The sequence below is a fragment of the Pelophylax lessonae genome (genome assembly GCF_965119305.1).
Source record: "Pelophylax lessonae genome assembly, chromosome: 2".
Lineage (NCBI taxonomy): Eukaryota > Metazoa > Chordata > Amphibia > Anura > Ranidae > Pelophylax > Pelophylax lessonae.
Window position 1 is genome coordinate 240,423,367 of NC_138769.1, and position 21,560 is coordinate 240,444,926.

The following is a 21,560-nucleotide window of genomic DNA, read 5'->3' on the forward strand; positions in this document are numbered from 1 at the left end:
TCTGTCCCGACACAGTGGTGGTGGAAAGCGAAGGTGACCCCTTGAAATAGCACAATTGATTTCATCCTGCTGATGAGCGTGAAGTCTTGCACCAATGGCACATTTTTATGGAATTACTGATGGACTTTATATACATTTGTGTACATATATGTTGACTGCAAAGTTATGAGTGATAGCTGAGTGTGCACAGTGATTTAGTGATTATTGGGCAGCTAATTATACTCTAGCATTTGAGTCCTTGTTTGGAGGTAGGTAGAGGGTACCACCCTCCTTGCGCTACAGAAATGTATTGCTGCCGAGTGCAGCATTATATACATTTAATTTTCTTACTATGTAATCCACACAGCATTGCATTTAAAAGTCCATGTATTGATGAAATAACATTCAGTTTACCGTCCAACAAAGTATTTTTCAAACAGGAACAATGTACTGTATGTCTCAGTGAGGGGAGGCTGCAGCAAATTACAGTCTGTGCTCTCTCAGCAGGCAGCCACTGCTCTCTCTCTGCAATGAGGATGAGAGAGAGCATAGCAGCCATATTGGAAAAGGGCAAAACAAACTGCATAACAGGAGTATACACTTGGAAAATGGGCAAAGAAATTATCACATCACTACATTAATATTGCTACATATCCCTGTTTTATGGTCACCCATTTCCAGTCTCATCTGAAATTATATAAACTGATATTTGTATATTTTAGTGTGAAAGGTTTCTACATTATTGAAAGGGCTATTGTATCATTTTTAAACAACAGTGCGGGTAGGTTTCTTGAAGAGTTTTTGCGTCCAAAAACAGAACTGTTAAACTGGCCATCCAAAATGCAGTTACTTGTCTGATACTAAAGAAGAGTGTGGGTATTCGGTTTACAAATCAGATTCCTTGGCATGTTAGGAGCACCAAACTTTCTATTGGTAGAACTATATGGACTTGTGTATTTTCAACCTGGCTAACTATGTAACTCAAGCCAGACCAAGTAGGTTGGTTAGTGACTGACATTGAGGTCTCCAGGAAATCTACCCAAACCGATCAGTATGTGCTTTTTGACTTCCAGCACCCACTCAAACTCATATTGGGGGGCTATTAGAACTTTTCCCCATTGGCTGAAATAGTGACAACAAACACAGCATCTAAAAGACAAAGAATGCAGACATCTTAGAAGTGCTTTGAAGGTTTGGAGTTATATAGGCTGGGCTTTTGTAAAAACCTCCACAAGGAAAAGCATGGAACCATTGAACAGAGGGAAGAAGCAGAACTTAAGGAGTTATTTAGTCACCTTGTATGTAGCTTGAGTGTTGGAAAAACTTAAAAGAATCCCATGTGCCCTTCAAGCCCAGTAATACACTGAGACCCAAGGCCCAAAAAACCAAATACCTTAGTGTATAAAGTGCAGTGTAATGAGGGATGCAAATACCTCTACATTAGGTGAACAAAAAAAAACCAAACACTCTCTAAATGGCCCAACATAATAGGACAAATTCTACAGGCAGTTTTTCTTAACCTTAAAGTAGAACTAAATCATAACTTTTGTTTTGAACAGAATGGTGAGGGTTTAGAACGCGACAGGCTTTATTGTTGCCTGTGCTCTCTCTCTCTGTTCTGTTAACCATTACCAAAAGAGAATCACAAAATTTTGGGTTTTTCCCAAAACAGGAATATAGCGGAGATTTCCCAGTGGGGACACTAGTGCATGTGACCCTGGTGACATTCAGGGATTTTCTCACTTTGGAGGTTTTTCCTTTCACTCCCTGTTTTGTCTGTGGGACAGAAAGGTAAAGGAAATCTCCCCAATGAGACAAAGATGCCAAAAAAAAAAAAAAAAGGTTTCTTTTTTTACCCTCCCTTACTATAACTACAATGAAAAAAGTTTTGCCCTTAGTTCTACTTAAAGAAAAAGGGACACTCCTTTAAGGATAGTGAGTTGCAGATAGGACAACTGGTTCCCTAGATGTGAAAGAGGCCATTTATGAAAACATTTTAACAATAATCCCTGAATAGGGGTGAAGGCCTTTCAACGCTATCTGTCTTTCACATATGCGGTTTCAACACCAGCGATTTGACCTTTTACAGCCTAAACCATGTAAAATCAAGGAATTAACACCTGTGCAGACTTTCCTGATGCCAAGAATGAGGTTCTGTAATTAGAAAAGGGGATTTTACAATTTTTCCATCCTGTTCTTGAACAAGCAACATCTGTACATTCCATAATGGCTGGAATAAGATGTCTGTGCTACCTATGTGGATATACAATTTGGGGGTATCTTCCACTCATTGGAATGGAAGAGGCAGCTTGAAGAAGCAATGAAACTTCAACACTACTAAACAAGTCCAATTTAATGTAACAATTTATACTTAAAACAACCTCCTGTGATTGGGTAAGGCAATGCATACTCCATACAAAAAAAATAAATATATCTTCAGGCATACTTTTATGCTCACAGTAGTTTTACAACCTAACACAAATCAAATATTATTCTTAGAATCCACCATTTAATCTCCGCAAACATTTTATCAACTGACACAAAACAAGTGCATTTAGGCTTTTAATGTGATCTTTAGGGGATACACCTCAATGATTGGCTAGATTACAGATTACCTAAAAGTTCTACTACAGAACTATTTGTGCAATTTTTAAATTATTGTCACATGAAAGAAAAAAAAAAAAAAAACTGACTACCTACCTTAGGATTTGTCAGAAAACCAAGACTGAATTCTTCATCAAACTTAACATAATCCCTAGTGCTTCGTACCGTGGATATGATGATCACCTTACGTTCCTGACCTTGAAACTCCTCCACAGATCCAACCTGTTGTAACAACACAGAAAGTCTTCCTCATGGTCACTTTTTAGATTAGCATATTTGAACTTGTCTAGAGTGTGATGTGTGTTCTTTACAATCTCAAATCTGGTGTGCTTGCCCTTTCAGGTCAGTTTTATCAGTCTGTCTTCACTTGTGTCTCATCTTTTCTCAGTTTGTGGATATTTAGGGGCTCCGCCCTTTAGCAGCCAGTGTTGGCACATTAAAATTAGTTAGCCAGTACTGACTCTAGCACTTCAGCCTCTGTCTGATCCTGTGTTTGGGCTAAGTCCTTCCATCTTCTATATTTGGATATGAGCCTTTTATCAGATCTCTTGATTTGGCTTCTGATCAGTTTAATATGTATCCTGTTGCTCAGATTTACAGCTCAATTTTTCCTAAATACCTTCAATGTACTGGCACACGTTTTTATCCACAATGTACTGCCACACGTTTTTATCTGTCTGCGGCTGTACCCTGGGTTACATACTGGGAGCTGTCCTGTCACAAGTCTTTCTGTAGCTTTAACAGCTTTGAGGAAAACCAGTTCTGGGACCTCCACATTGCATTCCCGCCAAAGCCGTCTTTATCGATTCTATATCTACCATCTTTTGTGTCTGCACCAAGGGTCATGTTTCTGTTCCTGCCCTGGACTTCTACTATGCTCCAGTCATGTTCTCTCATTCCAGGAGCCCCCAGAATGCCTAAATACAGCCAGTAGTTTTCTGCTACCCATGACAACACTCAGTGTAAAGTAATGCAGGTATCCCGCAGTTCCAGGACAAGGTCCTCTGGCACAAAGATTTCAATTTGATCTACCCTCCCCCAAATCAAACCACTGTGCTCATAGCAGGAACCTCTCCTGCATCAGCCTGGCCTTGGTGTCATGTGTGAAAGTATTCCTCCACACCTATTCCTCCACACTTTTTCAGTGCAGAAGTTTTTACTCATGTTGAGTTTCAAATAAACTTCATAGCACAAATTATGCAAAAACGCAAAATTCATTAGTCTCCTCACACAGAATCCCAAAGTGACTTATATGGGCACATATCCAAGGCTGACTATTACTAGTTCTGTGCTGGATATTAGGACATGCTTTTTAAAAAAATAGGCTGCAATGTTCCATATTGATGCTTCTTTGTCCTACCTTTAGGTCTTTAATGTCGGGAACAGCTTTAAGTTCCTTGTCTACCGCTTTCCGAATCTTTTCCACCTAAAACATATAGAAGACCTTTGCTATAATGCTTCTAGGTAGCTCCAAAACAAAGAAAGATCATACAATACTCAATACTAAGGGCAATGGAACTGTTAGGAGTACAATAAAGGAACTGGGCTGCCCTTTAGTTCACTGCAGTGAATTGTACATTCATGTAATGTTTCGTAAAGAGATGACTGGTTCCATTTACCTCAAAAATCACAGCAGTAGTGGTTCTTGCTTGCAGGAAAAAAAAAAAACACTCCAGTCTATACCTTATATGAAATGTTTGAAAACTCTTGCTAAATACAACTTTTGTAACACCAAATGCTTGCTTTAACCTGTTCATTTTATCTTCATATACCTCAAGAAATGACTTAACATCAAAGGAAGCCAATAAAAGGTCAACATTAATGGACAACAAATATTACTGTTAAATAAGAAAATGTAAAACTCATTGACTGTACCTGTTTCCTATAAGGAGAAATTATACCAATTTCTTTGGTTGAGATTTTTGCTATTCCTTTCTTCATCTGTGTATCTAGCAGAGCTTTGAGATAATACATGAGTACCTCAATCTCAGCCACATTGAAAAAGGATGGACTATTTCCTTCTCGTTCATCTTTCCCCAGTACACCATGGAAAATGATCGGAAATCCCTTTAAACATGCAAAATAAAAGGGCTTATTTAGGATAAAAAAACAAACTGATACTTATAAAGTCTGTCTTGGTGAAAATGCAATGCTGCTTTCTTATTGAAATGGTTTCCAAAGAGCACTACACTGCTAAAAGATTAGGGAAGAAAAAAATTTGATATAAAAAAGGTGACAGCATATGAAAAAAAACAAATAAAACAATAAATGAAATAACTAACCCACTGTAAAATATACCAAGAAACAAAAAAAAACAAAAAACTCTAAAATGTTAAAAATTAATAGGTTTTCCCCAAGCATATCTTATCTTGACATCTTATTTAGCAAAGTTGAGAAATTACTGTAGCAAAATTTTGGGGCAGCCTCAGTTTCACCATAATAATTCCAATCATCCATAAATATTTTGATTGCCCTGAAGCCCAATTGATTTGTATGGCAATTCTAGATTTGCTGTGGTGGCTGTGGAAGGAAACCTCCCCTACAGACTCACAGGTAACAACAACTGACATAGGTTCTAATTCTTCCTTAAAAAGTCACAGTAACACAGTTGTTCGACAAACTAATATTTATGAAATGAGATTATAGTTTGTGGTAACATAAAATAATTAAATATTCTTCATGCAATTTAGGAATCACACCCAAAGATCGATTTAATAAATGGGAATGACCAGCAGTGTGCAGATTAGCAGTGTGCAGAAAACAACGACACTGAATCAAAGTTTTCTTTAGAATTTTGAGTGCCATAAATTTGGGAGCCATGTTTTTCCAGATATTTTTACCTTCTTTGGCAGCTTTTCCCAGTTGCAGTATGCCTCAGTAACCATTTTGTCTGCTTTGGACTGTAGCTCGTTGTCATAGAACAGTTCGTTCGGAATAGTTAAGATATCAGGATGAGATCTAATTGAAGAAAATATAACAAAAATATATAATAGTTTTTTTTAAAGTCACTGATAGACATAAGAAATAAAGAACTAAAATCAGTTTACATGACAGCACATAAGAATCTTAATGAAACAAAATTCACAGAGGAAGGGAAATCACTGCATATATTCCCATTGGGATCAGTTTAATGCTGCTGGAGATATTACATCAACATTATAGCTCAAGCAATACATGGCAAATGCTAATTTACACATTTTACAGTGTTTAAGAAACATGACTAAAAATGCATTACAGGTGACAAAGGATGACAATTACTGGACACATAGTATTTTTCGTCTTAGAAGGAAATCTGCATAAAGAACACTATATAGCAGGCTACCATTACATACCGTCCGTAATTGCTAGTCGACTGGCTGTCTGAATTCAATACTGTCCAAGTCAATGACACAACAGCCTACACTCTTTAACCTGCCCTTGTGTGATTATTCTAGCCCCTGCATTAGTCTTTCAAGTGTAGAATGACTGCCATTTCTTTTCCTTGTCTAGCCTGGACCTAGGATAAAAGTGGTTTCCCCATGTATGCAGGTAGATCCATTTGAAAATAAACTACGGTAAGTTACGTGCAAGCACCACAATTTGTTTAGTTGTGTATGAAAATGGGGTGGGGTGGGGGGGGGGGATGTTTTAAAGCTGCAGGTTTAAGAAGTTACAACGAACAAAATGTCCAGGACTATTCTCTAAACACCCATAAGCAAAGGCTTCAGGTTGCTTTAATATGTTCTAAAAGGACAATTATTATTGAGGACTATTTAAGAGACCTCAGGTTTGTAATTTACTTGTTCACAGAATGGTCAAATGATCTCTTTGAAGTATGCATTTTACTTCTGTTTCTAACATGTAGGGACACAAGATAAGCAAGGTAGCTGTGCTAGGCCCCAATTCAATGGGGCACATGTCATGCGCTTTTTGCCAGCAGCAAGCTAACTTTGGCCTGTTGCTGCCCATCATCATTCTGCCTACTGTGCAATTCCCATATATAAAGCAAGAGGCTCCCAGGAAGATAAAGCTATGCAATCGGTGTTTGGAAAAAAAAAAAAAAAAAGTGTGAGTCTAGGAAAGGACTTCCCCTGGGTCCTTTCCCAGACACTCTTATTTGCATGTATAAATATGTCTGTTACTACAAGCCGCACCAATAGGATGCCCAGTGGACTATAAACTACATTGGCTCCCCCCCCCCCCCCCCCCCCAAGGAAGGCTACATTCGCACCCTCCAGGAAGGCGACATTTGCACCCCCCCCCCCACCCCCAAGGAAGGCGTCTATTGACAATTCTTTCTCTATTGCTAATCTTCTATGTATCTTGGTGTCTGCTTGTGGTCTTTACCAGTTTAGATATACAAAATGTTTATTTTATTTGTACAACAATTTAAAAGTGAAAATGGCAGGTTCGAAATATAGGCACTGCTAATTTGTTGTACACATTCCAGGGATGTCATCTTATCCATGCTTGATTTCTTTAAGTTATACAACTGAGCTTATACGTTGTGGGACAAGCGATTTATCTTTATTTCAGGTACTTGTATAGCGCTGTCATTTTACGCAGCGCTTTACATATACATTGTACATTCACATCAGTCCCTGCCCTCAAGGAGCTTACAATCTAAAGGTCCCTAACTCACATACATACAAAGTAGGGCCAATTTTTTTTTTATTTTTTTTATACAGGATCCAATTAACCTTCCAGCATGTCTGGAGTGTGGGAGGAAACCGGAGTACACGGAGGAAACCCACGCAGGCACAGGGAGAACATGCAAACTCCAGGCAGGTAGTGTCGTGGTTGGGATTCGAACCAGTGACCCTCTTGCTGCTAGGTGAAAGTGCTAACCACTACACCACTGTGCCGCCCAATATGTAAATGTTTTTCCAATATACTAACTTAATTTAAAGAAACCCATATGACCAACTCTAGGCATACCTGTTTAAAGTGGAGTGATACTACTGGGGAAGGGGGGTTACCCATGAATGGTCTTGTCCTGGGCCCCTAATCTCATATGGCCCAGCTAAAAAAAAAAAAAAAAAAACACCTCATTGCCTACGATAGCTGCATGCCTTTTTAAGGTTGGTTAACACCAGCACATAGTGATAAGGCACCTTATGCGTGTTGGTGCATTGTGGTGCCATTCATTTTTGAATAGCATTAATAATAGATGGCAACCCAACACCTCTACAATCACGCCTGCATTGCAGTGAAATACAATATATAGTAACACACTACAGTGCACTTTGAGGTATGCTGTGTTACTAAAAGTATTGTCATTTTCAGTGGCTGTGGTTGAAATGGATGGGTTGCCAAAATGTAATGCATGATAGTGTGTAAAGCACCTCAACGAGCTGCCGTGGCATGAATGAGCTCTTAATGAAAAAGGATTGGCATTTACATTTATCATTAAAATGAAATTTGTTCAGAAAGTAAAAAAAGTATGACTGCACTTCAGTATAGATAGTAGGATTTTTTGCAACACTACTTTAAAGTGTATACCAAAATAGTAATACAAAAATACATCTTAAGACCAATATTTTCTCCCAAAAAAGTTGCAACCTTAGCTACACAGTGCAATTTGGCATTTTGCTAGATCTTGAAAATTCTTAAAAACCCATTCAGGTTTTGTATTTATGACTACACTAAAACACTTTATCAGTAATCATGACAAGCATTCATGAAACATTGTTGCTGGTAAAATGATATTGCAGGCTCATAAAACAGGTTCTGCTAACTGAATAGCATCTTTATTGTACAAAACAGACAAACCTGTAGTTCAATAGAAGCTTGGTAACAAACTCAGGGTTATAAGCCCCAGTATCTTTTCCATACAAAGGATTATGGTTCATTAGTCTTTCAAGCAAAGACATACCTGCAATGATAACAAAATCAAAAGCTGTAATGTAACTGTAGCAAAAATAAAACGGAACAGAGACAACAATGCAGACAAGCAAAATAATAGTAAAATTAATAATGCTTATCCATTGCTCCATTATTTTATTATTGTATATATTTAAAACTTTACTAACCCAAGCCATGTTCAATTGCAATTGGGGACCTCAATACTGGACCAAGCTGTTTAGGATCTCCAGCAAGTACCAGCTGTCCTCCCATCGCTACATCCAAAATACCTACAGTGTAAAAGAAAATAAAATTAAAATAATATTCTAGATATCACTAACAACTTTTCTGGATATCTGATGGATTTTAAGAGGCATTTTATTTACTGACAAAGCAAAAAAGCTTTCTATGCCACGCCTTTCCCATATCTGTTGAGGATTTTACCGGTTGCATCTCTTGCCATTTAACTTCAGAGTTTCTTGTGCCATTCAGAAACTATCACTACTCTTTGCGATACTGCATTGCATTATTTTTACTGACAATTTCATGGTTGTGCAACACTGCCCCCCCCCACAAATAGAGCAGTTTTTATTCTTATGTGCTAAAAAAAAAAAAAAAAAAAAATGTATACACACACACACACATATACATATATACACATATATATATATATATATATATATATATATATATATATATATATATATATATATATATATATATATATATATATATATATATATATATATATATATATATATATATATAGTTACATAGTTAGTGAGGTTGAAAAAAAGACACCAGTCCAACCTATGATGTGTGTGTTTGCTGTTAACCGTACATTGTATACCCCTGTATGTTGTGGTCTCTAAGGTGCCCATCTAACAGTTTTTTTGAGACTATCAATGCTCCCTGCTGATACGACTGCTTGTGGAAGAGAATTCCACATCCTTACTGCTCTTACAGTGAAGAACCCCTTACGCATTTTAAGGTTAAACCGCCTTTCCTCTAGTTTTAGTGAGTGGCCACGTCTTATTGTATCTCCTTTCTCTGAATAGTTTGTTCCTTATGCTAGGGTCGCCAGTACAGTATTTGAACATTGATATCATATCCCCCCCTCAGTCGTCTCTTCTCCAGAGAGAATAGGTTCAGTGCTTGTAGTCTTTCCTCATAGCTGATGTCCTCCATTCCCCTAATTATTTTTGTTGCCCTTCTCTGGACTCTTTCCAGTTCCAGCACATCCTTCCTGAGGACCGGTGCCCAGAACTGGACAGCATACTCCAGATGTGGCCGGACCAGAGTCTTGTAGAGTGGGAGAATAATCTCTTTATTTCTGTAGTGAATCCCCTTTTTTATACATCCCAGTATTCTGTTGGCTACTTGCAGTGGCTTGGCATTGCATGCCACTGCCAAGCCTGTTGTCTACCAGTACCCCCAAGTCTTTTTCCATCCTAGACTCACCCAGAGGCTCCCCCCCTAGTGAGTAGCTTGCTTTCTGGTTTTTGGCCCCCAAGTGCATTACCTTACATTTTTCAACATTAAACCTCATCTGCCATGTAGTTGCCCACCCCGTTATTTTGTTCAGGTCCGCTTGTAAGGTTTCCACATCCTGCTTAGAAGATAATGGCATGCTTAGTTTAGTATCATCTGCAAATACTGAGATTGCACTAGATAGCCCCTCCTCTAGATAATTTATGAATAAATTAAACAGGATTGGTCCCAGGACAGAACCCTGGGGGACCCCACTTTCCACACCCGCCCAATCCGAGTACTCCCCATTAATCACCACCCTCTGAACTCTCCCCTGGAGCCAGTTCTCTATCCAGGTACTCACCTTATGGTCCATACCTACCTTTCTTAGTTTGTACAGTAAGCGTTTGTGGGGAACGGTGTCAAAGGCCTTTGCAAAGTCCAGATACACCACATCCACAGGCTTTCCTTTATCTAGGTGGCAGCTCACTTCATCGTAGAAGGTTAATAGATTGGTTTGGCAAGAACGATTTTTCATAAATCCATGCTGATTGCTACTAATAATACAGTTTATTACTAAAGTCTTGTATGTGGTCCCTTAACATCCCCTCCAAAATCTTGCAGACTACAGATGTTAGGCTGACCGGCCTATAGTTCCCCGGGATACACCTCGGCCCCTTTTTAAATATTGGTACCACGTTGGCTTTTTTCCAATCAGCTGGCACCATACCCGTCTAAACTATCCTTAAAGATCAAGAATAATGGTCTGGCAATCACCTGGCTGAGCTCTTTAAGAACCCTCGGGTGCAAGCCATCCGGTCCCGGTGATTTATTTATGTTAAGTTTCTCTAGTTTAGTTTTAAGTCTATCTTCTGTTAGCCATGGCGGTATTTCCTGAGGTGTGTTTAGTTTGGCCTTACAAGCTAGGTTCGTGTAGCCCTCCGATTCTTTTGTGAAGACTGAAGAGAAGAAATTATTTAACACTTCCGCCTTTTTTGTCCTCAGTGGCCATATTTCCTTTGTCATCTTTTATGGGGCCAATGTGTTCTGGCCTCGCTTTCTTACTGTTTATATACTTAAAGAACTTCTTGGGGTTCTTTTTACTCTCCTCCGCTATTTGTCTCTTGTGTTCTATTTTAGCCGCCCTGATTTCGTCTTTACATTTCTTATTACACTCTTTGTAATGCTTAAATGCTGCCAATGACCCCTCAGTCTTGTATTTTTTGAAGGCCTTTTCTTTAGCACTAATATGCATTTTTATGTTGGAGTTTAGCCACCCAGGGTTTAATTTTGCTCTTTTAAATTTATTTCCCTTTGGAATGCACTGGTCAATCCCCTTGTTAAGTATGCTCTTGAAGCACTCCCATTTTCCTCTGTGTTCTTTGTTCCCAGGGTTCTATCCCAATTGATATTTTCTAGCAGCGAGCGCAGTTTTGGGAAATTGGCTCTTTTGAAATTCAGTGTCCTTATATTACCCCTCTGCTTCCTATAAATAATTAATACTGAAACTTATTGACCTATGGTCTGGTCACTGTTTCCTAAGTTGTCCCGTATTTCTATATCCATGAGCAGGTCTGTATTGTTGGTAATCAGTAGGTCAAGTACCGCATTTTTTCTCGTCGGTGCATTCACCATCTGACCCATGAAATTGTCCTGCAAAACATTTAGGAACTGCCTAGCCTTGGCTGAGTGTGTGGTTCCTTCTGCCCAGTCTATATCTGGATAATTAAAGTCCCCCATTATAATGACATTTCCCATCCTTGCTGCCAATCCTATCTGTAAAATGAGGTCCGCCTCCCCATTTTACCATTTTGGGGGGCCTATAGCATACGCCCAATATTACCTTACCCACCGTGCCTTCCCTTTGAAGCTCCACCCATAGGGATTCTGCCTCGTCCATAGCTCCATTATTAATATCATCCCTCATATTTACCTGTATACTGTTCTTAATATATAGACATACCCCTCCCCCTTTTTTACCCTCTCTATCTCTGCGATAAAGGGAATACCCCTGAATGGTCGCCATCCAGTCATGAGAGCTGTCAAACCAAGTCTCAGTTATCCCCACAAAATCTAAGTCCTCCTCAAACATCAGCAGCTCCAGCTCTCCCATCTTGTTGGCCAGGCTTCTGGCATTGGTATACAAACCTCTTCATTTTGATCGGTTACATATATCCTCGTTTGATGTTTTTAGGCTGCTCTCTTGATTTTTCCCCATACCCACGCTGGGTATAGGAGCTCCGAACACTCTACCGCTAATGCCCCCATTTCTGCCCTCTGAAACTTGCTTTCCACTGGCTAATTAAACATCTGTACCCTCCCGCCCATTCCCTAGTTTAAAAGCCCCTCTAACTTTGTGGCCATCCTCTCACCCAGTACGGCTGCACCCTCCCCATTTAGGTGCAATCCGTTCCTACCAAAGAGCCGGTGGCCGACTGAGAAGTCGGCCCAGTTCTCCAGGAACCCGAAACCCTCCTTACTACACCAGCTCCTCAGCCACTTGTTAACTTCCCTAATCTCCCGCTGCCTCTCTGGTGTGGCTTGAGGTACAGGTAGTATTTCGGAAAATACTACCTTGGAGGTCCTTCTCCTCAACTTAGCGCCTAAGTCCCTGAAATCGTTTAGGACTCTCCATCTTCCTCTGCCTAGGTCATTGGTACCCACGTGTACCATGACAGCTGGGTCTTCCCCAGCCCCACCCAATAATCTGTCCACCCGATCCGCGATGTGGACAGATTATATATACACACACACACAAGCTGCTGCTGTACATCACACAGCCTTCAAGCAGAGACTATTAGGCAAGTATTTCTAGGTTATAATAGCGTAACTGCAACTTTCAATACTGTAGCTATGAGTGTGTATCTGAATCCTTGGGACAGACCTATGTCTGTCCTATTGGTATTCTCATGTGCACAATGCCAGATAGCAAGGTGTGTGCTACTGTATGTGTGTAGTGGTCAACTTCCAGTTTATTAGTAAGTGAACTTGTTTATGGCAATAGCATTGTATGCAGCTCCTGTTATTTTAATTAACCCTGTCCCTTCTAGTCTGGGATTCTTTATCTTGTTTTAGCTTAGGGTTCAATAACCAGCAAGATTAGAGCCAGGTTAGGCATCCCAACAGCCACTTGGTATTTAGGAGGTTCAGTTGCATGACAAATAGGGAGCTATTAGGAACTAAGATCCCAAGTAGATAGGTTGACTGAGACACAGTGCCACACCACATTTTCTGCTGGTGAGATGCTGTGTTCCAGGCTGGTTGGAGGATCATCCTCAGGGGCCCCCGCAACATTCATCTGGAGGTATCTTTATGATTAGTTCCACCAGGACTCTTGTTGGGTCCTTTGCTGATAATACATGTCTATACATTGGATGTATGTAGTGATATTCATTAAAGCCTCGTACACACGCAACGATTGGTGGCCGTGAATTTTCGGCCAACGTCCGATCGGCCGATTGTTAGTATGATGATTCCGACAACCGACTGCGACTTTTCGGCCGAACAAAATCTGGTGTGCATGCTATAAAATTTTTGTTGGCCATCACCACAACGGCCGATTTTTCGTCAGTCAGTACAGATTTCAGCAGACAAAACATCAGATGAGCAAGACTGGGCATGCTCAGAGAAGAAAAAACACACAGAAAGTTAACCAGCACATGACATCATGTCTGAAGTTGGTTGTTGTTGGCCGAGAAAATTTGTGTGCACATTTCAACCAACACAACAACACTGGACAAAAGACGGCCGATCGGTCGGCCAACAATCGTTGCGTGTGTACGAGGCATTACAGTTAAGGTTGTATCCTGGTTAGTCGTTTCTCTTCACTCAATTACTGATTAATTTCCCCAGGAACTAAATCCCTTATGTTCCTAGAGACCTTGTCCGGGGTGGAGATGCTATTCATTTGATTATCAAACCCACTCTATCACCTAGCAAAGGTTCTGGTTCTCTTATTTACCTAGTTTTAGCTCAATATCCTTTTTGGGGGGGGGGCATTTCTTATAAACTCCCCCAAAAGAGGGCTACACAAATTAAACATCCAGAAGGTGAAAGATCAACAAGTTGTTGGTGGTTCTTCAGCAAGTCAGTAGCTCTTCAAAAAGGTAGAAATAAAACCTATTTGAGTGAACTGAGCCAATTTAGGTTTATTCCTTTTAACTTTAAAACAGAACCTCACCCCTAACTCTCTCTATTTTAGGTTCTAAGAAAGAAGTGTTGGAACTTATATCAGGGTTTTGTTTTGGTCTGATTTTTCATGGCTATTCAGTCTCATATCCTGTTCTAGAGCTATTTTTAATCTGACCAAAAAAAGTGAGGGGAAATCCAAAATTTTACAGTTATCAGTGAAAAAGGAAAAATCATCCAGTGAAGACACGTTTAGTTATACCTATCAAAAAGTAGGCTTTCCTCTAACTTTGGAGAGAGTTTCTAAAGTCTTGAGGTGTCTCTGGGACCAGAAGCATACCTAGGTTTATTGACAATTTAGATAGCTGGTTTTGTCACTTCTCCATGCCCCCTAGGAGCAAGACCCCCCTCCCCCCATGCCACCCAAATTTTGCTGCCCAGCCAGGTACAGGAAGGCACATGGAGCCCTAGCAACTAGTTTAGTAAGGCTGCTCTCTGTAAACAGGGAAATGTTTCTGGGCCGAGGCAAGAGTGGCGTGTCAGGTATTGACACAGACTACTACAAAAAAAATCTGTACTCCATCCAAAATGAGAAAAAACATTTTGTACTGGAATTTAGCTTGAAGCCATAAGCTACCCTCTCACAAAACCCAGAAAACACTGCCAATCCTTGCTGTGTTTAGTACTTCTTTAGCTTTACATAATATATGTTAGAAAGGTTGTGAATGCGTTAGAAAACATCACAAATATACAGTAACAAAGTTGATAAAATAAATATATCAAAAGGTGGCAAAAGAACAAAATATTGAGTGGTTATTATGAAGTGGTCAATTAACTAAGCTGATGATTAAAAGAATACTGAATTGCATAAAAATTATACCAATGATAGGACATCAACTAGGTTTTCCAGTCATCAGATGTAAATTTATGATGAAATTCAGAGTACATTTGCTGGTTTATTGGTTTGAGTATGGAGAATGGCTTCTAGTTACGGTGAATTACTGTTACTGTACCTGCCACAGCAGTCACACTCTCTGGCTCTACTGCATGGCCAGACTCATCAATAAACACATGAGTGAAATGGCCAGATGGGAATTTTGCAGATGTAAGTCTAAAGAAATAACAGTGAACAAAGGATTAATGTTTAATACAAAATCACCAATAATCTATATAACAGGAGATTGTGTGCACTTGTTGCTGTAATAGTAGTATGGTGGAGAAAGTGCTTACAAGTTTTAGATGTACAACGGTGTGCTTGGGTTCCCCCCACCCCCCCACCTTCTAGTCTAATGAACATAAAAACGAAAGCTGTCCCCAGGAAAGAAAAAGACCCAATCAAACGCTTAACTGACACATGACCAACACTTAAGCCTGGTACACACAGGCCGAAAGTCAGAGGGCATCGGCTGGTTCAAAAGAAACCATTCGACATTCGGCCCGTGTGTACTGCAGTCGGTCAGACAGAAGCCGTCTGCTCGCCCAGCTTCTGTCCAAAAGACGACTGAAAAAAGGTCTGCCAACCAGCTTCTGATCAGCGTTCTCAGCCAGGGGCGTCCCCGTTAGAACAATAGAACAGCAGGGGAGACTGATGTACTAATGTTGGATAGTGAGGGGTCAGTTTTTTTTTGTTCTGCCCTGCTGGGTTGAGGGCACGCTGCCCTTCACAAAGGGTAAACAAAAAAAAAAATCACTAGTGTGTACTAGGCTTTAGTTTGTCCAATGGGGAGGGGGTGGGAAGTATACCATTTTTCTGGGTATGGGGAGAAGGAGACTCACCACAGTGATAGCACAGAGCAACAGATTATTCTATGAAAATGTACCTGAGCCCCATGAGTTTGATGCTTGCTTTGTGGATCCCAAGAGGTTAGTGCAAGATTAAATATTTTTCAGCAGGGGGTTTATGAAAGCATACCGAGCTTTGTCAGCAGAGCCTTTACTAGTGTGACACAGAAGAAGTGTGTCACACTTGAGTAGCGTTTTTTACGGTCACTAAACGCTTTAAGCTGGCCATACTCTGCCATACTGACTGATGTAGAACAGCAGGGACCAACAGGGTATCGATCAGTGTGTGACCTCCCCCACTCCATAGAAGTTGATTATTAAAATAGATTTCTGTTGAATGGACATTTTTTAATTATCTTTGACAATCTGCAGCTAAAGCCACTGATCAATGTATCCGAACAGTGGCCCCTGCCATTGTCAGAAGAAAATATATAATGTCCTGGGGGCTTTTAGCCTTCTTTAGCCTGCTGAATGGGCAAAAAAAAAAAAAAAACAACAAAACTAGCTGGCTAGCTGTGTACACCCAAACCTAAAGCCTGGTACACACAAGTTTTTTTTTTTTCCATTCAACCCAGTGGATCGAAAAAAAAAATATAAAACAGCTCCAGTCGGGAGTCACTTTACTAACCATCCGTAGTTCGTTCGGTGATCTCACCTCCTGAGCTGTTGTGTTATGACAGGGGAACGGCTCAACTCCACAGAACACACGGTGATCAGGAGTCTGTCGGCTGCTGGTTTTCCAGCATGCTCGTCTGATAGAAGCCAGTAAAATGAGTTTTCGGACAGTTTTTATTGAACCCGGCCGATGTCTCGACATTTGGCCCGTGTGTGTGTGTGTAGGGTAATTTGTGTAAAGCACTGACCTCCTGTTACGCACCAGTAATGTGTCATGTCCTGTATGCCAGACTTCCAATTAAAAATGCATTTTTGAGGTCAATACTTCTAAAAAATACCAGATATACTATCTCTGCTTTACACAACATTCACAATTCAGTGCACACTGCACAAGCAATCTTCATATGCAGAGATGTGTCCAGTGGTGCCCAATTTCTATGAACTTTGCTCAGCAGAGAGGTGTGTAAATGGGACTAACCACTCCCAACAGTCAAAACTATAAGATATAATGCAAATCAGACTTTGGTACACAGATTTGCTTTTAAATTAGGAGACTAAACAAAAAATTAAAACTATTGCGGCAATTTGACTTCTAGTAATACTGTCAAACCAAAAATGAAATATGACAAAACAGTCTTCGCTGATATACAGTACAGTAACAGAAAAATGTTGGCATTGGCTTGAAATGTGCAAAATGATTGTCGCCAAAAGCCCGTGCTGAAATATCTACTACAAATTGAATTGATCTATTTCAGATTAAAAGGAAATATGAAGGCAGAAGGTTTTGTTTTATCTTAATGCATTCTTTGCATTTGGATAAAAAAAAAAGCCCATCTTTATCCAGCGATGTTGCAGGAGTGACTTAGCTGCCCAGGACTCCCCTCCTCATTGGCTAAGACAGCAGCATGCCGCGATTGCCTCCCGCTGCTGTCAAAGTCAGCCGAATGGACAAAGGGGGCTGTGACTCAGCTCGGGTGCAAGCTGCTTGCTGTGGGGCACTCAACAGGAGGGAGGGACCACAGAAGAGGGACCCGAGCCACTCTGTGCAAAATCCAGGTAAGCAGGTAACTAGTACAACATTTTTTTTTTTTTTATAATAACAGACTTTACAAATCACTTTCGGTGAAACAGATAGCTTAGTTCACAGCCAAGTTCAGACTTTCACAGAAGGACTGTTATGGGGGAGAAAAATAAGAAATGAAAAAGAAAAAGGAAATTTTGGTTGTTAAAAGTTACTATTCTTTTAGCTAGCCACTAAAATAAAGACGATGAACTAGAATATGCCCGTCTTACCTTCCAGCAGTAACAAGAGTTGTAATGATTACTCGGTACTGCACCAGGCGCTTTTTACAAGGATACTCATAATCTTCTGTTCTGGCATTCCAGTTACAACAAGGCTAAAAAGAAAGTAGAAATATTTAAAAACAAATAAATTATTTAGTAACCCCAAAGATGAAGATTAGCACACAGTCGTACAGGGTGCAGAGCCTGTGTAATGGTTCCCCCCAGGACCCTCTTCAAGCACAGATAGTATGCGTTTGGAGCATATGTTGGTGCAGAAGGGGGTGCTTTTACGCAAACCCTAGCACACAAACTGCCTCTTTCTATATCTCATTGTGTGGATGTACGCTTTGGCAGCGGGTTCCAAGTAAGGCAATATGTAGGCTCTGTATACCTGTGTACAAGAAGCTTTAGGCAGAAAATTCCTTCCAGGATTCTGGATATTTTCATATACAAAATAAAATATAGGAGAATACCTGGGTTTAAAAACCTAGAGCCAGACAGTGCAGATAGATCTTTGCTAAACAGGGCGCGAGGCCAGGATCGCTCCTTCACTCACTGGCCAGTACTCCCCTCTGTTGAGGAGTGACTGGCAGGATTTCAAGGAGGCCGTTTCCCCCTGAATTTTATTTCCACTGCAACATTGCGATATATTGATATAGGTCTTGGCCCTATTTACACCTGGGCATAGCAAAAACAAAACGTTTCTGCAAACGTGCTAAAATGTGTGATGCCCTTGCGATTCAATCATTTCTTAATGGCCTCCAAAACGTGGGTAGTAGTCAGGTAGTTTTGTGGCGCAAAACTCGCTTGGCTTTGTCTCAAAATTTGGTACTTTGAGCTTCCTTAGCATGTTTTTGGAGAAAAAGGTGGCCCATTCAAGTGGCGATGGTGCCACTCCAAAAACATGCTAAAAAAAGCACCACGATAGTGTCTCTTATGCTGTCAGATCTGTAGACAATTCTCCTTACTGCAGCAGGAAAGTGCATTTTTGAAATCAGAGATATTTAAAATTATCTGTTAAACAAACTCCAGCTGGGACTGCTGCAATTCCACTGCCACAGAGGACCCCCAGAAATGGCAGATGGGTTACTGTAGGTTCTGGAAGACTTAGAATGGTGGATAGAAGACATGTCCCACAGTCGGTGGTTCTCCATAATTCATTTGCAGCACTCTCAGAATGTAAGGACAACATGGATATGGACTCAAGCACAGATGGTGAGAAACCATCGACTCCTATGTCTAATGTATGCAAGACTGCAGCAAAAGACAAAAAATATAAAGTGAAGTCTCAAAGGAAGCAGCTGTTGCTGGGTGATTCAATCATAAGAAGTGTGGAGCTTAAAGAAAATGGTTTTGTGAGATGTCTCCCTGGTGCTACTGCTAGACGAGATAGAAGACGTATTATAAATATTGTTAAGCAAGCAAAGCAGGAAGGGGACGTGGATGTTCTTGTCCATCTAAGGACAAATGACCTGGCTTGCAATGAAGTGTCAGAGGTGAAAAAATCTTTTATCACACTTGGTAATGACGTACAGGATTTTGCATCCACCATTTCATTTTCTGAAGTTCTGCCTGTGCATAATGTTCAGAATGATAGGCAGAGGCGCATAAAGGAGTTCAACATATGGCTTCGTAAAATGGTGTCAAGAGCAAGGATTTGGCTTTGTTTCTCATGATAGCTCTACTTGGAATAGAAAGGAACTGTACAAAAAAGATTGTTTGCATCTTTCTCTCAAAGGAACAAATGTACTTAGTGAACAACTCCAAGAATTTGCGAAGGAGTATTTAAACTAGAAAGGGGGAGCAAAAGAGTGAAAATACAAGAGTCCAATTGCCCCCCGAAACAATGCCAGAACAGGTCAGAAGCACAGAGGTTAAGAAATGATAAGCTCAGAGTCCTGTCTACAAATGCTCGCAGTTTAGGTAAAAAAAAAAATCAATGAACTTGGGTCAATAATGGCATCTGAGAATGTAGATTTAGTGGCTGTTACAGAGACATGGTTTAATGAAAGAAATGACTGGGACATAACCATACCAGGGTACTCTTTATACAGAAGAGACAGAGAAGGCAAGAAAGGAGGAGGAGTGGCCCTGTATGTGAAAGATAGCATTAAATCTAACCTAATACAAGTTGGTGAGGCCAACAGAGTCAGTTTGGGTTACGTTGCAGTTTGCTAATCATGCAGTAACTCGTGTAGGTGTGATATAGATCACCTGGTCAAGTTAAAGAACTAGATGATCTACTAGTTGAAGAAATAGCTAAAATGACAATGAAAGGAGAAGTTATATCTGGAAGATTGAAATCTCCCATAATGATAAACTGGAAAACCAAAATAGCAAGTTCTACCAGGAGTACAGATATTCTAAATTCCCTACTGGGGTTGTCTCTGCAACAAGTGGTTGAGGAGCCAACCCGGAGGGAGGCCATTTTGGATTTGGTATTCACAAATGGGGATTCGGTATATGAGGTCATTGTAGGCGAAACCTTGGGATCTAGTGATCACCAGTCAGTGTGGTTTAATACAAGAACTGTGAAAGAGTCACACCACACAAAAACAAAAGTTTTAGAAAAACAGACTTTTCAAAAATGAAATTAGTCATAAATGAGTCCTTATCAGACAGGAACGGATTACATGGAGTCCAGGAGAAATGGGATTACTTAAAAGGTGCATTATTGAAGGCAACAGAAAATTGCATTAGACTTGTCAGTAAAAGCAAAAAAAAGGAAGAGACCACTGTGGTACTAAGCAGAAGTGGTCCAAATCATTAAAAATAAAAAGCTAGCATTTTGTAATTATAAAAAAACCCAGAGCAATGAAGATAAGGAAATCTACAAGATTAGGCAGAAAGAGGCCAAGCAAGTTATAAGAACTTCTAAAGCGCAGGCAGAAGAAAAACTAGCTCAGTCTATGAAAAAGGGGGATAAGACATTCTTCAGATATATAAATGAAAAAAGGAAATTAAAACAAGGAATAACTAAATTAAAAACAAAGGACGGAAGGTATGTAGAAGAGAATAAAGGGCTAGTAGACTGCCTTAATGAATACTTCAGTTTTTACAGAAGAAAAAGGAGAAGGACCTCCACTTGAAAGGATGACTAATGAATCGTTTGATGCATGTGTCTTTACAGAGGAAGACGTTCTAAGATTGCAGTCTAAAGTGAAGACAAATAAGTCACAGGGTCCTGATGAGATACACCCAAAATTATTAAAAAGAGCTTAGTGGTGAGCTGGCAAAACCATTAACAGATTTATTTAACCAATCATTAGTAACAGGAGTCGTCCCGGAAGATTGGAAATTGGCAAATGTCGTGCCCATTCACAAGAAAGGTAGTAGGGAGGAATCGAGCAACTATAGACCAGTGAGTCTGACAATAGTAGGCAAATTAATGGAAACCCTATTAAAGGATAGGATTGTGGAACATCTTCAATCCCATGGATTGCAAGATGAAAAACAACATGGGTTTACTTCAGGGAGATCATGTCAAACAAATCTTATAGATTTTTTTGACTGGGTGACTAAAATAATAGACGGTGGAGGTGCAGTAGACATTGCATATCTAGATTTTGGTAAGGCTTTTGACACTGTCCCACATAGAAGACTTGTCAATAAACTGCAGTCATTGAGCATGGACTCCCATATTGTTGAGTGGATTAGGCAGTGGCTGAGTGACAGACAACAGAGGGTTGTAGTCAATGGAGAACATTCAGAACAAGGTCATGTTACCAGTGGGGTACCTCAGGGATCTGTACTGGGACCAATTTTGTTTAATATCTTCATAAGTGATATTGCAAAAGGCCTCGATGGTAAGGTTTGTCTTTTTGCTGATGACACAAAGATATGTAACAGGGTTGATGTTCCTGGAGGGAAACGCC

At 40.1% G+C, this 21,560-nt stretch overlaps 1 protein-coding gene across 1 annotated transcript in view; it reads right to left on the reverse strand.

Moving 5' to 3' along the window:
* The window catches only part of LOC309548485 (putative helicase MOV-10), a gene marked incomplete at its 3' end in the record, with an annotated part of 164,208 nt that overhangs the window by 15,053 nt on the left and 127,595 nt on the right, over positions 1 to 21,560 (reverse strand). Inside the window, exons 12-19 of the mRNA XM_082248431.1 lie at positions 17,695 to 17,798; positions 15,018 to 15,115; positions 8,595 to 8,696; positions 8,335 to 8,437; positions 5,424 to 5,541; positions 4,459 to 4,650; positions 3,944 to 4,009; positions 2,680 to 2,805 (exon numbers count right to left, since the gene is read on the reverse strand). Of these exons, the coding sequence (XP_082104557.1) occupies positions 2,680 to 2,805; positions 3,944 to 4,009; positions 4,459 to 4,650; positions 5,424 to 5,541; positions 8,335 to 8,437; positions 8,595 to 8,696; positions 15,018 to 15,115; positions 17,695 to 17,798 (909 nt within the window). The remainder of the gene's footprint in view (positions 1 to 2,679; positions 2,806 to 3,943; positions 4,010 to 4,458; positions 4,651 to 5,423; positions 5,542 to 8,334; positions 8,438 to 8,594; positions 8,697 to 15,017; positions 15,116 to 17,694; positions 17,799 to 21,560) is intronic.